Below are 14548 nucleotides of genomic sequence, written 5' to 3'. Positions count from 1 at the left end.
GTTAGAGGGAGGCAAGATTGGAGTCAGGGAGGCCAGTTGAGAGGTGAGTTCCATTATCCAGCGCTTGGGCTGTAATAGCTAGTGATAAAGTCCCACTCTCCCCAGCCCTCTACTGGATTAATTCATGGCCTAAAGGCAGGGGCTTTGGGAATTGTGAGGAAATCAATGAATTGGCAGTTCTCAGGGGACATACAAGCACCTTTCCCCTTTTCTGTATTTAGACAACAGAGGAGTGGGACAGTGGCTGGAAATACTATGCTAAGCACCTCCAAATCCAGGGACATCCCTCAGGCGCCCCCACCTGCCCTGGGGTTAGCCTGGTGCAGTTCTGCAGCTCCCCCAAAGACAATCCTGAGGCAGGAGGTTTGAAACATTCTACATAATGGAGGTATCAAATAGACCCTCCTAACAATCCTAAAGTCTCAACAAACGAGCGTCCTGGCAGCAGTCTCCCCTGACTCATACCAGCAGCAGGCTGGGACAGAAGTCTCTTTCCAAGGAGCCCCTTCAGAGCACAGGAGGGGGGGTAGGGGTGTGTCCAGCCTTACAACCATGGCAAAGGGCAAGTGCCTCATGGGTTGTCTCGAATCAGCAATCCCAGAGTTTCCTTTAATTCTTTTTTTTTTAATTCTTCTCTTTATAAGGGGAGAGTTGCACCGTGTAATCAGTTAACTAAGTGTATATTAGCTGTCTCCCCTGCCACACACTGGCATTGAGGCTTGAAATCCTTCTCCTGGCTATGTCCTGACCTAAGTCTGCCCCTCCCCTTCCGAAACAACTGGTCACTCATACTTGGTTGAATTTAGCATTTATAGATCCCGGTCTGACTTAGGATGGAATTGAGGAGAGAACCAGAGAGTTATGGTACCGAATTTTTAAAACAAATGTTGACAGTAATTTATAAAATGGTGCCCACAGATAGGATTTCACAGGCTCTGCAGAATTGTAAGGGAAATAATTGAGGACAAGAAGGATCTTTTGGCATTCTTCTATTCCGACCATCTAAGTGAATATTGATTTCACCCAACTATTTAACTTCTCAGAGAGCTAGCCAAGAGGTAGAAGAAGTCAATAATATCATAGTTCAGATACCTGTTACACTTTGGTAAACTGAGTTAAACAGTTAAACATCATTTGTACTTAGAAATGGACCAGAAATGAAGTGATGCTCCATTTTTTAATATGTGGTCACTGTTGTAAAAACTTAGAGTTTCTCCAACAATAGAAAACTGTTTAGACTACAAGCATATTTATACAAGCGGTTATGAACCCATTTTTCAACATGAATATATAAAAGAGATCTTGGATCAGCCTGAAATAAAATTCCAAAACTAGTAGTATATCAGTCTTCACAGTTATAAAGAACTGTTCTATAATTCTGAAACAGAGCCCTTTTCTTACAGCAGAGCATTGTTATTATGTTTTAACAATAATAATATAATAATGCATTTCAAGTAGAGTTAATATGAAAACTCTTTACCCAGTAGCCAACATTAAGTAACATATACAAATGTTATTTATAACCAGTAATTACTGCTTATAATCACTTGTTAACTTGAAGTAGACACCCAGGGTGTTTGCTGACCATTCAGTACTCGTTTAAAAGTCACTAATGAATGGTTCCTTCTGTTTCAGATCTTTGGCATGATATTCAGCATGGTCCTTTGCTGTGCGATACGAAACTCACGGGATGTGATATGAACTATGTACTTCTACATGCAAATTGCAATCTAGGGCTTTCATACCAAATGTCACAGGAGCTGTCTCCCAGCTCATTTTAAATATTCAAATGACATTAGGATCTAAAATAATTTGCTGTCAATTGTACATTTGCACATGTATATATGTTTGGCTCATTACTGGTTTGCCCCTTGAGTGACTGCCTGTGTATGTTGACTGAGAGCATATTAATGTGTGATCTGTGTTTCTGGTATATGCGTTGTACATAATGAAGTCTGTTTGCTGGGAATTCCTGATTCTTGTTATGTAAGAAGAACCACCTATTTAACTCCCAGAAAAAGATCAAGAAACTTTGAGAGACTTTTAAAACTTAGCTATTCATAGAAAGTGATAATGGGTCAGTTTCTCAGACTCTAGCCATTGAAAATTAGATACAGGGAATTCAGGGATTCCTAGTTCATGGAAGCAATAAGCTACAAGAATGGAGAGATCACAGTGGAGTGTTAAAATTGACTGTGTCTGAATTGGGTGTAAGGGTTTCCTGGGATTTTTTATATACATGCTCTCCCCAGAATACAGTAAACCACAGTTTTAGAACTAAACACATCTGTAAAACTAAATATAGCATGGAAAATCTAATTTGCATAAGTCATGTTTTCCTAGTATTTAAAAGCAAAAAAAAACCTTCCTCTGGAAAGAAAAGTCACACAGACAATCATGTGCCCTATAAAAGTGAGTGTTTATAGGACTAAAAAACTTTTAACGATTTTTTAAGGAAATATTTGTTCTTATACAAAGACATGTAAATATTTCTTTATTACTTCCTTTTCTGACTCTGAAGTACTGCAACCCTCCCATCCCCAAAACTGCTTTTATCTCAAACTCATCTGTGTTTCTCCAAATGTAGGGACAGAAAGACTAAAGCAAGAGATCTGGCAGTTTCAAATTGTGAGAAAGAGAATTTTTACTGGCATTGTATCTGAAATACCTCATAATTTGAGTTTACATATTTTCCTAATTTTTTGTGTTTTCTTATTTATTCACCTAAAGAATTCTTCTTCATAGATTAAGTACTACAGTTTTCACCACTTAAAATAAGTAAAACAAAGTCCTTCATAATTCAGTATTATCTTATGAGCATCCTTGGCCAAACCAAAATAAACAAAGAAAAGCATCTTCTCCCAATTGTGTGCACACAACAGAAACAAGTTCAGGAAACAGATATATTTATATATACACACAACACAAAAATATGTTCTTTCTGTGCAAGTCTCCTATGAAAATAAAATTTTCAGGGCTTTTCATGGGGGGAGGGGTCTTAATGCTTGACTTTAAGCATGTAAACCCAAATTTAGGATCTAAATTGGCATGTTTGTCAGTAATTTTTAACTAGTAACTTGTTACTTTTAATAAATCATAGATTCTTAAAAATTACATTTTAAAAGGCCACACAAAAGTTGGGTGACTTTATAAAACCCCAAGTGAACTTCTATACACATGAGAACACAAGTGTTTGGGTGTGCACTAAAGGAAAGTATAGATATCATGCTCCCAAGAAACTTTCACAAAACATTTTGTTGATACAACTGCTTGAAATAGTCTCGCTCCCATGTAGAACCACGTTTCTCTTTCTGCCATACTTACTACTGCTGCTAACAATGGAGGAAACTTTTCTAGGAAAAATGATTGGAAGCAAGCTAAAAACTTAATTGTGCATGGCTAGTTGACTGTGTCTATAGCTAAAGAAAAGATTATTTTAAGAAAATCACTTCATGAAATAAATATTTGTACCCCAGTAGTTGAGAAATTTCACTTTTTAAGCAAAGAACATACAGTCCAGCTCTCTTAGTAGCTTTAGTTCATCTGTCTTCCTGCAGACAGGAAAAAGGCCCAAGTACATACTCAGGTTCCTTCCAGCACAGAATCATCTCTGGTTCCACAAAAATGTTTCATTCCCTATCTGAATTTACAGCTTTTTAAAAGACTATAACACTTAAAAGTGGAAGAATAAAAACAAATTAATTTTTTTAAAAAATTTTTAATTAAAAAAAAGAGAAGAGAAGGGATCTGTTCTACATATGATTAATGTGCCCCTTTTGGGGGTAAGCTTTCCAAAATATATGCATGAGCAAGATTAGAAAATTCCATCACTGACAGATTATATATATATATATGTATATATATATATGTATGTATGTGTGTGTATATATGTTTGTGCATATTTATACACACACATACACACAGATATATAAATATAGACAAAAGATATATATCCATCTGTGTATGTGAATAGAGTATGTCTATATGTAGATATATAATCCCTATATATCTTGAATCTATATATCTTGAATCTATACCTTTTGATTATATATACATATATAATTTAAATGTATGTATACATGTATGTGTGTGTTAAGTATATATGTGTGTGTATATACATGCACACATGTATGCATAAATTTTTGGTTATTTCTGTTTATCTGAACTAATCTGAGATCAGACCCAAACATTTTTTTAAGCCTCTCTTGCCAAAGCACTGAATTAAAATTAATGATGAAATATTTTAAGTTATTTCAAATTAAATTTTCTATGTACTAAAATTGTTTTATTTGATTTCTCTTAAAGTCTTCATTATATCTTTCTACACACCTTTCCCCAACTTATCTAAATGTCCAACTACCAATCAAATCACATTATATAGTAAAAAATGAAACAGAGCGGTAACCCTTCTATAATGTTATAATTAGTGGTTGGATTTAAAATCAACATGCTAAGGACTCTTATTACATATACAGTTGTCCCTTGGTACTTGTGGGGGATTGGTTCCAAGACCCCCCACAGATAACAAAATCTACAGATGTTCAAGTTCCTTGTATAAAGTAGTATTAGCTGGACATGGTGGCTCACCTGTAATCCCAGCATATTGGGAGGCTGATACAGGAGGATCACTTGTTTCTTTTGAGGTGCAGAAGCTTTTTAGCTTAATGTAATCCCATTTGTCAATTTTTGCTTCAGTTGCCTGTGTTTTTGAGGTCTTACTCAAGAAATCTTTGTCCAAACCATTGTCCCGAAGCATTTCCCCAGGGTTTTCTTCTAGTAGTTTCATAGTTTCTTATCTTACATTTAAGTCTTTAATCCATTTTGATTGAATTTTGTATCCAGTGAGAAGTAATGGTCTACTTTCATTCTTCTGAATATGGATATCCAGTTTTGCCAGCACCATTTATTGAAGAGACTGGTCTTTCTTCAATGTATGTTCTTGTCAGCTTTTTCAAAAATGAGGTAGCTATAAATGGATTTATATCTGGGTTCTCTATTCTGTTCCATTGATCTCTGTGTTTGTTTTTATGCCAGTACCATGCTGTTTTGGTTACTATAGCTTTGTAATATATTTTGAAGTCTATTAATCTGATTCCTCCAGCTTTATTTTTGTTTCTTACCCAGGATTGCTTTGGCTATTCGGGGTTCTTTTTAGTTTCATATGAATTTTAGGATTGTGTTTTATATTTCTGTTAAGAATGTCATTGGTATTTCAATAGGGATTACATTGAATCTGTAGCTCACTTTGAGTAGTGTGTCATTTTAACAATATTAATTCTTTCAATCCTTGAACATAGGATATCTTTCCCTTTTTTTATCCTCTTCTATTACTTCATCAGTGTTTAAATAGTTTTCCTTGGAGAAAGCTTTATCTTCTTTAGTTAAATTTATTCCAAGGCATTTCATTTATTAATATTTGTAGTTATTGTAAGTGGGATTGCTTTCTTAATTTCTTTTTCAGATTGATCAATATTAGCATATAGAAATGCTACTGATTTCTATATGTTGATTTTGTATTCTGCAACTTCACTGAGTAAATTTATCAATTCTAAGAGTTTTTTGGTGGAGTCTTTAGGTTTTTCTAAACATAAGATCATGTTATCTGCAAGCAAGGATTATTAGACTTCTTCCTTTCCTATTTGAATATTGTTTATTTCTTTCTCATGCTGAATTGTTCTGGCTACGACTTCTAGTACTATGTTGAATAGAAGTGGTGAAAGTGAGCATCCTTGTTTTGTTCCAGATCTTAGAGGAGAGGATTTCAATTTTTCTGCATTCAGTATACTAGCTGTGGGTTTGTAATTAATGGCCTTTATTGTTTTGATGTATGTTCCTTCTATACCCAGTTTGTTGGAAGTTTTTATCATGTGCCTTTTCAGCATCCATTGATATGATCATATAGTTTTCATCCTTGGTTCTATTAATTTGATGTATCATGCTTATTGATTTGCATATGTTGAACCATCCTTCCATCCCTGGGATAAATGCCACTTGATCATGGTGAATGATCTTTTTAATGTGTCATTGAATTTTGTGTGCTACTACTTTATTGAGGATTTTTGCACGTATGTTCATCAGGGATATTGGCCTGTAGTTTTCTTTTTTTTTTGTTACTTTGTCTGGTTTTGGTATCAGGGTAATGCTGGCCTCAGAGAATGAATTTGGAAATATTTCTTCCGCTTCTATTTTTTGGAATAGTTTGAGTAGAATCAGTACTCTTCATTAAATGTTTGGCAATTCAGCAGTGAAGCCTTCAGTTTCTGGGCTTTTCTTCGATGGGAGACTTTTTATTACTGTTTCTTTTTTTTTTTTTTTTTCAGGATATTATGAGGATACAAACGTTTTGGTTACATTTTATGTCTTTGCCTCACCCAAGTGAGGTTTAGAGGCTTGCCCTTCCCCTCTACAATGCTCACTGTGACCATTAGTTGTGAGTTTGCCCCACCCCCATCCCCCTAATCCCTGGAGAATATTACTACCGTGTGAGCACCATAGTGTTGATCAGTTAGTGCCAATTTGATGGCGAGAACATATGGAGGCTATTCCTCTGATTTTGTGATACCTCACTGCAGATAATGGGCTCAAGCTCAATCCAGGAAAATATGAGAGGTGCTAGATCACTGTCGTTTCTTACAATTGAGTAATATTCCATTGTATACATACACCAAATTTTAATAATCCATTCATGAATTGACAGGCACTTGGGTTGTTTCCACATCCTTGCAATAGTGAATTGTGCTGCCATAACCATTCGAGTGCAGATGTCTTTATTATAGAATGTCTTTCGCTCTTTTGGGTAGATGCCTAATAGTGCTATTGCTGGATTGAACGGTATTTCTATTTTTACTCTTTGAGGTATCTCCAAATTCTTTTCCACAGAGGTTGCACCAATTTGCAGTCCCACCAGCAGTGTAAGAGTGTTCCCGTCTCTCCACATCCTCGCCATCATTTGTTGTTTTGGGATTTTTTTGATAGAGGCCAATCTCACTGGGGTTAGGTGATATCTCATTATGGTTTTGATTTTATTACTGTTTTCTATGTCAGTATTCATTGACGGTCAGGTTTCCTACTTCTTCGTGGTTCAATCTGGGTAGGTTGTATGTGTCTAGGAATTTATCCATTTGTTCTAGGTTTTCTAATTTGTTAGCATATAGTTATTCATAATAGTCTGTAAGGATCCCTTGTATTTCTGTGATATCAGTTGTAAAGTCTCCTTTTTTGTCTCTGATTTTATTTGGATTTTCTTTCATTTTTTTCTGTTAGAAAGGTTTGTCAATTTTATTATCTTTTCAAAAAGCCAACTTTTCTTTTTATTGATCTTTTATATTTTTTAGTATCAACTTCATTTATTTCTGCTCTGATCTTTATTATTTCTTTTCTCTACTAATTTTGTGTTTGGTTTTTTCTTGCTTCTCTAGTTCTTTGAAGTACATTATCATGTTGTTTATTTGAAGTCTTTCTACTTTTTTGATGTAGGTGTTTCCTCTTATTACTGCTTTTACTGTATCCTATAGGTTTGGGTATGTTGGGTTTCCATTTTCATTTGTTTCAAGAAATATTTTAATTTTCTTCTAAATTTCTTGATTGACATTGGTTATTCAGGAACATGTTGTTTAATTTCCATTTATTTGTACAGTTTCCAAAGTTCCTCTTGTTATTTATTTCTAGTTTTATTCCATTGTAGTCTGAGAAGAAACAATATGATTTCAATTTTTTTGAATTTTTTCAGTTTTGTTTTGTGGCCTTACAGATGTTCTATCCTGGAGAATGTTCATGTGCTGATAAGAAGAATGTGTACTCTTGCAGCAGTAGGGTAAAATGTTCTGTCTGTTAGGTCCACTTGGTCTAGAGTGTAATTTATTTCCAATATTCCTGTGCTGATTTTTCCATCTGAATGATTTTTTAGTTGCTGAAAATGGAGTCTTGAAATCCCCTACCATTATTGTATTGCAATCTCTCTCCCTTTAGATCTATGAATATTTGCTTTATATATTTGGGTGCTCTGATATTATGTACAAATATATTTACAATTGTTATGTCTTCTTGCTAAATGATCTCTTTATCATTATATAATGACCTTCTTTGTCTCCTTTTTTGACTTAAAGTCTATTTTATCTGATGTAAATATGGCTGCTCCTGCACTTTTTTGGTTTACGTTTGTATGGAATTATCTTTTTCCATCCCTTCACTTTCAGTCTGTGTATAACTTTATATGACTTTATAGGTTAAATGATTTTCTTGTAGGCAGCATATGTAGTTGGGTCTAGGTCTTGTTTTTTATTTATTCAGTCATTGTTTTTGTTTTTATTTTTGTTTTTGTCTTGGAGACAGGGTTTCACTGTGTCACCCAGGCTGGAGTGCAGTGGTGCAATAATAGCTCACTGTAACCTCAAACTCTTGGTCTCAGGTGATCCTCCTGCCTCCCAAGTAGCTAGGACTATAGACACATGCCACTGTACCTGGCAATTTTTAAAATTTTTTTTAGAAATGGGTTCAAGTGATCCTCCCACCTTGGCTTCACATATATTGGGATTATAGATTAAGACCACTCTATATATTTTAATTGGAGAATTTAATCTACATGTTATTTTCATAGGAAAGAACTTACTACTGCCATTTTGATATTTGTTTTCTATTTTTTTTAAGTCTTCTCTTCCTTTCTTTCTTTCTGTCTTTCTTTGTGGATAAGTGATTTTCTCTAGTAGTATGTTTTCACTTGTTGCTTTTTATTTTTAGTGTATCTATTATAGGTTTTTGCTTTGTGATTACCATGGATTACAAAAAACATCTTAAAGTTAGAATAAGTTATTTTAAACTGATAAAAACTTAACTTTGATCACAAGGGAAAGAAACAAAAAAGCAAAGAAAAAACTAAAAAAAAATACACTTTAACTCATCTTCCCCACTTTTTGTTGTCTCAATTTATAACTTTTCATATTGCTAATTTCTTAACTAATTGCTGTAGTTATTATTTTTGATAGCTTTGTCTTTTAGCTTTCATACTAAAAATATGAGTGGTTTACACACCACAATTACAGCATTAGAATATTCTGAATTTGTACTTACTTTTACCAGTGAATTTTATACATTCAAATGATTTCTAGTTGCAGCAGTTCTGGTGGTGATGAATTCCCTTAGCTTTTGTTTGTCTGGGAAAGTCTTTATTTCTCCTTTATGTTTGAAGGATAGATTTTCTCAGATGAATGGGTTTTTCTTTTCCTTCAGCACTTTGAATATGTCATCCCACTCCCTCCTGGCCTATAAGGTTTACACTGAGAAGTTTGCTGCCCTGGCATATTGGAGCCCCTTTATATGTTATTTGCTTCTTTTCTCTTGTAGCTTTTAGGATATTTTTTTGTCCTTGACCTTTGAAAGTTTAATTATTTTATGCCTTGGTGTGGTCTTACTTGAGTTGAATCTGCTTGGTGTTCTTTGCCGTTCTTGTACCTGAGTATTCTTATCTTTCTATAGGTTTGGAAAGTTCTCTGTTATTTCTTTGAACAAATTTCCTACCCCTATTGCTTTCTCTACTTCTTTTTCAAAGCCAATAACTCATAGATCTGCCCTTCTTAGGCTATTTTCTAGATATTGTAAGTGTACTTCATTCTTTTCCTCCTCTGCTTTTGTATTTTCAAATAACTTGTCTTTTTTTTCTTTTCTTTTCTTTTCTTTTTTTGAGACAGAGTCGCTCCCTTGCCTGGGCTAGAGTGAGTGCCATGGCATCAGCCTAGCTCACAGCAACCTCAAACTCCTGGGATCAACCAACCCTTCTGCCTCAGCCTTCCGAGTAGCTGGGACTACAGGCATGTAACATCATGCTCGGCTAATTTTTTATATATATATTTTTAGTTGTCCAGATAATTTCTTTCTATTTTTAGTAGAGACGGGGTCTCACTCTTGCTTAGGCTGATGTCAAACTCCTAAGCTCAAGCAATCCTCCCGCCTCAGCTTCCCAGAGTGCTAGGATTATAGGCGTGAGCCACCACACCCAGCCGGTCAGGGCTTTTTAGCTGCAAGTGTTGGAAACCCAACTCTAACTAGTTAAACAGAAAAGGAAAGTTACAGTTTCTTTAAGGGGTAAAGCTGGCTTTAGTTTAAGCTGAAATGATATCAATAGGTTTCTCGCTCTCCTCAGTCTCTCTTGCTCCTCCCTGGGTTAGCTTTATTCTCAGGCTAGCTGTTTCCAAGAGATGCCAAAGATGGCCAGAAGTGGCTCCAGGTTCACATTCTATCAGCTTAGGAACCCCCACAGGCCAAGCACTCTTTTTTCCGATAGTACAGGCTTGGTTGAGCCTCAGTAGCATATCCAACCCCATCAGCCCCACTGAAACCACTTTAACTCAAAGTGTGGAGGATGAGAATCCCCAAAGGAAAATCAAGGTGCAGCTACCAGAAGAAAGGACATGGATGCTAAGCAGGCAGAAATAGCAGGTGGAAGGAAGGCATCAAAAGTAGAGAAAGTGACAGAGTTGTCTTAAAAGATAAAAAGGAATTAACCAGGAGAGATGAGAAGAATCCAATATTGAACAATAGAGTTAGAGTGGAAGTTATCTTTATAAAATAATTTTTATTGCACTTAGATTTGCTCCTCTTAAAAAAGGCAATTTCTTATATAAAAGAGTTTTTATTACTAGAATTCCCTTATAATTCAGAGTCAAATCACAATAAGAGAGGCCTTTTTTTTAAAGAACTGAGTCTCAAATTTCCTCTGCCAAGAACTGATTTTTTTAAACTTTAGGTTGACTTTAAAGATCCCTTCAGAAGATGTTCCAGTTTCCATATTTCTCCTATCACACACACAATAATTCTTTGCCTTCTCATTTCTAAGCACTCCATTCATTCTCCCTGTCTTAAACCCAAAGAACACCAAGACCCTCCAAGACAGTATTTCCATATACCCAAGTTTCTGGATCCAGTTGAGGCAAAGTTTAATTATTCCCAATCCCTAAGCTCTATCCTAAGGATTCTCTGTCTCAGACAACTCCACTTTCAAGAACAGTTTAATATACAGATGCTCCTCAACTTATAATGGGGCTACATCCAGATAAACTCATCATAACGTTGAAAAATCATAAGTCAAATCATCATAAGTCAGGGACAGTCTATAATTCATATGTGCATCTATTCCAAATGGATTGCCCTCAGTAGGAGGAAATAAGTTGTCTCTGATGTGCTTACTCTAGGATTCTGTGGCCCATGATGGCACAGGCCCACCACACCGTTGTCCAGGCCTAGCCTCCTCCCTGCAGGTTGAGGAAACCCATTTCAGTATTGTCTTCTGATCTAGACTGTTTACAAAGGGCTTCCCCAAACCACTTGGCCTTTCTACAGTTCAAGTCCTTGAAAAAACTCTTTCAGAATCCACGAAAGTTATTTGTGACTAGTGCCAGTTAGGTTTGAACATTAGACTTTTGATTCATTAATTAAAGTTCTATATTTTATATATAGTTTTAAGTGCTATGCAGCTTTAAATGTCTATGTTATCAAGAACCTAAAGCCCCAAATTAATATTTGGACCACACAATTATTAACTTCAATATTGAGGTAAAAATGATTAGGTTCCTTTCGCATGTAAATATACAACTATTCCCTCCCCACTGGCAAACCACAGGCTTTGTACTAATTCATCTGTACCTCACCACCACAACCCCCACCCCCTCCCTGGGTACTATCAGCATGCAGGTATTTACAAGATGCCCAGCTAAATTTAACCAGTGGCTGTGGGATACAGTAAAGGCAACTGGCCCTGCTGATTATTAATTTTCACGTTGATGGTGGCAGTGTGAATGGAGAGTAATGGACAAAGAGTATAAATATTCTTTTTGAAGTCAATTCTACAGTGCACTAGGTCTGTCTCACTTCAAGTGTCTTTTGAAACCAAACTCTCGTGAAAGAGTATCTAAGGAAGGAAAAGAAAAATAAACAGCTGCTTACCAAGCACATTTACCAGAAAACAGTGTTTCAGTATTGATGAAGGTTTAGATTAGAATTTAGGATGATTCTACGCTATTAAATCCCTTAGCACTCTTCCCCTGTCCCTAAAACCTTTCATAATCATACTAGTTTTTCATGACATCAAAAGTCAAAACAGTACAAGTTGCTTTTGGTATAAATGCTGGAAAGTATCTCCTATTACTTGAAGGACTATGAAGGATTTAGACTTCTACATGTAAAATGATCGTGGCCTCTTTTCTAGGCTTTGTAAATTGACCTTTTAGGGTATAACTTTCACAGGTCAGTTGGCCCACCAAAGTAATTAAATTAAAGATAATAGTTCCTATAATCTTTACTGAGTTTTAATGGGTTTTATCCAGTGCATTTGAGTGACTAGGATAAAGTATTATATTGTAGATTCCACATATTCCTTACTCCCCACCTCCACTCCAGCCTGCTTCTAGCCTTTGGAAGTTGATGTTTCCACTACTCTGACACCATCCTGATACCATGTGTTCCTTCAGCTTCTGATCACATCACCCTCTCTTCATAACTCTGTAGTGGTCCCACATTTACTTTCTATGTCAAGACAAACCTCCCACCTCTGTTAGGAGAGCCTGCTCAAGACTAGCTTTCATTAGCATTTCATGTCCCTTTTCCTCCACTCCACCCTTCACATGAAAACCATTCTTCACCTAAGTTTGAAAGAGTCATTCATTCACCTTTTCTTCCAAAATTCCTTCAGCTCTCTAATGCCTTTGTGGGTATGGGTATGGATTAAACAGTACTTAAAATGTACACAAGGTATTGTGAAACATAATGATATTTTATTAGTTTTATTCTAGGTTAACACATTTAACCAAATTGCAAATTATAGTGCTCTTAAAGTTAAACAGAAAATCCTACCAGATAAGACTTCTGAGGTTTGGTACAGTAGTTTGTCTTGATGGCCTCATGTGTACAGTCACTATAGTCAGTATTACACTTGCCACACTTACAGCTTATAGCAACAGGGTAGGAAAAGTAAGGAGCAACATGGTGTGGGCATCCTGGTATTTCTACGGTCCTATATATGATGTCTCTGTATGTACAAACATCCTGGGACAGGGCATATTTGGGAAGAAATAGCTTGCCATTGATATCCTGAGGAAAGAACATAAAAGAGAGTATAATGTGATAGGATTTTAGGAAACACATAGATAATGGAAACAAAAATAAATTCATTTATATTCCTTTGTCACAAATAAAACTGGGAAAGGATTCTTTGGCCTCGTTCCCCAATACCAACTTAACCACACTGAATCCTACAGAGACAAAAGTGACACCCTCCTCTCTTTCATCCTTGTTCATGAGAACAAGATATGGTTTAAATAAATTTGGGACATAAAACTGTTATCAAATTATCTGTACCCATTGTGCTGAGTAGATCCACATAATAGTGTAACCTGTGCACTCTACTTCTAAGGAGCCAATAACCATTAGATTGGGGAAATGAGGTTGTGATTTATCTCATTTCCTTTTTAGATAGAAATAGACTGTTTTAAGGTTTATATAATTTACAGCTAAAAGAAATGAGATGAACTACATACCCGTGTCATACAATATCCAGCACAGATGGTGGTGTTGACGGTTAAGCAATAAGCACACTCTTTTCTTTCGACGTGCATAGTATACTCAGTTGGAATACAAAATGACATTGCTTGGCCACATGCAAGGCCAAAAAGCATGGACATCAGGAAGATAGCAGTCATGCTAGATCAAAGATAAAATTAAAGAACGTTTTACATGTATCTTTTCAGGACATTCAGAGGGAACATTTGCAAAGAGCATGAATATATATACATACACACAAACAGCCAATAATAACAATAACAGCTGTTTATGGAATGCCTACTTTGTCCTAGGACGCATTAGGTGTTTTTACATATTTAATACTCTCCATAACTTTCCAATATACACTTAGATGTGGCTATGATCCACATACTCCATAGTGTAGGAGCTCACATAGTGGAGATGCTGCTTGCAAGTTCCACTAAGCACCACTGGGCAGTGAAATGGCAAGCCTGAAACACCACAACAGAAAAGCAGAGATGTACATGTCAACTAACTGTAAAATAATTCATTCAGTGGATAAATAATATAAATACTTTCCTTTATGATTATAAGAAGTGAGTTAACAGTTAGGTTCAAGAAAGGCTTTCCCAGAACTGTAGTTTTCTAAAAACTTTGGTTCAATTGCTTAAATGGCAACAAAACACTATTTGGTTATAATCAGAAAGGGCAAAGAAACTGAGAAAAAGCATAACCAAACTTCAACACCATCTCAATGCATATAATCTTGCATATAATTCTACCTATTAGCTGTCAAGGAAGACACAATGAAGCTAAGGAAAGTCCAGAAAAGGTCAACTAAAATTGCCACTGGTGTTAAGGGGATAACTCAGAAATCTAAGACTCCCCACCCCCCCTCCTTCTGAACCCTTTGAATATTCCTTTAAGGTGGAAAGAAGTAGAGTTGGAAAAAGTAAAGGATTATTTTACACAGAAGGTATATGGAATTCATTACTTCAAAAACAGTATAGAGGCAAAAATATAAGTTGACATAATGAGAATA

The 14548-nt window shown here is 35.7% G+C and overlaps 2 protein-coding genes across 2 annotated transcripts in view; one reads left to right on the top strand and one right to left on the bottom strand.

Annotated features, from left to right (window-relative positions):
- The window catches only part of TSPAN2 (tetraspanin 2), a 41490-nt gene extending 38509 nt beyond the window's left edge, over positions 1-2981 (top strand). Inside the window, exon 8 of the mRNA XM_045546889.1 lies at positions 1636-2981. Coding sequence (XP_045402845.1) covers positions 1636-1701 — 66 coding nt within the window. The 3' untranslated portion in view covers positions 1702-2981. The remainder of the gene's footprint in view (positions 1-1635) is intronic.
- A 9841-nt stretch (positions 2982-12822) lies between these two features.
- Positions 12823-13767, bottom strand: TSHB (thyroid stimulating hormone subunit beta). Its single transcript, XM_045546888.1, has 2 exons — positions 13524-13767; positions 12823-13077 (listed from the first exon to the last, which is right to left on the bottom strand). Exons 1-2 carry the CDS (start codon positions 13683-13685, stop codon positions 12823-12825), a joined length of 417 nt encoding a protein of 138 aa, XP_045402844.1. The 5' UTR covers positions 13686-13767.
- Between the last annotated feature and the right edge of the window lie 781 nt (positions 13768-14548).

This window comes from Lemur catta, chromosome 3 (assembly GCF_020740605.2).
Source record: "Lemur catta isolate mLemCat1 chromosome 3, mLemCat1.pri, whole genome shotgun sequence".
NCBI lineage: Eukaryota > Metazoa > Chordata > Mammalia > Primates > Lemuridae > Lemur > Lemur catta.
Note: the sequence above shows the minus strand (reverse complement) of the source record. Positions and strands in the feature narration are given on the sequence as shown.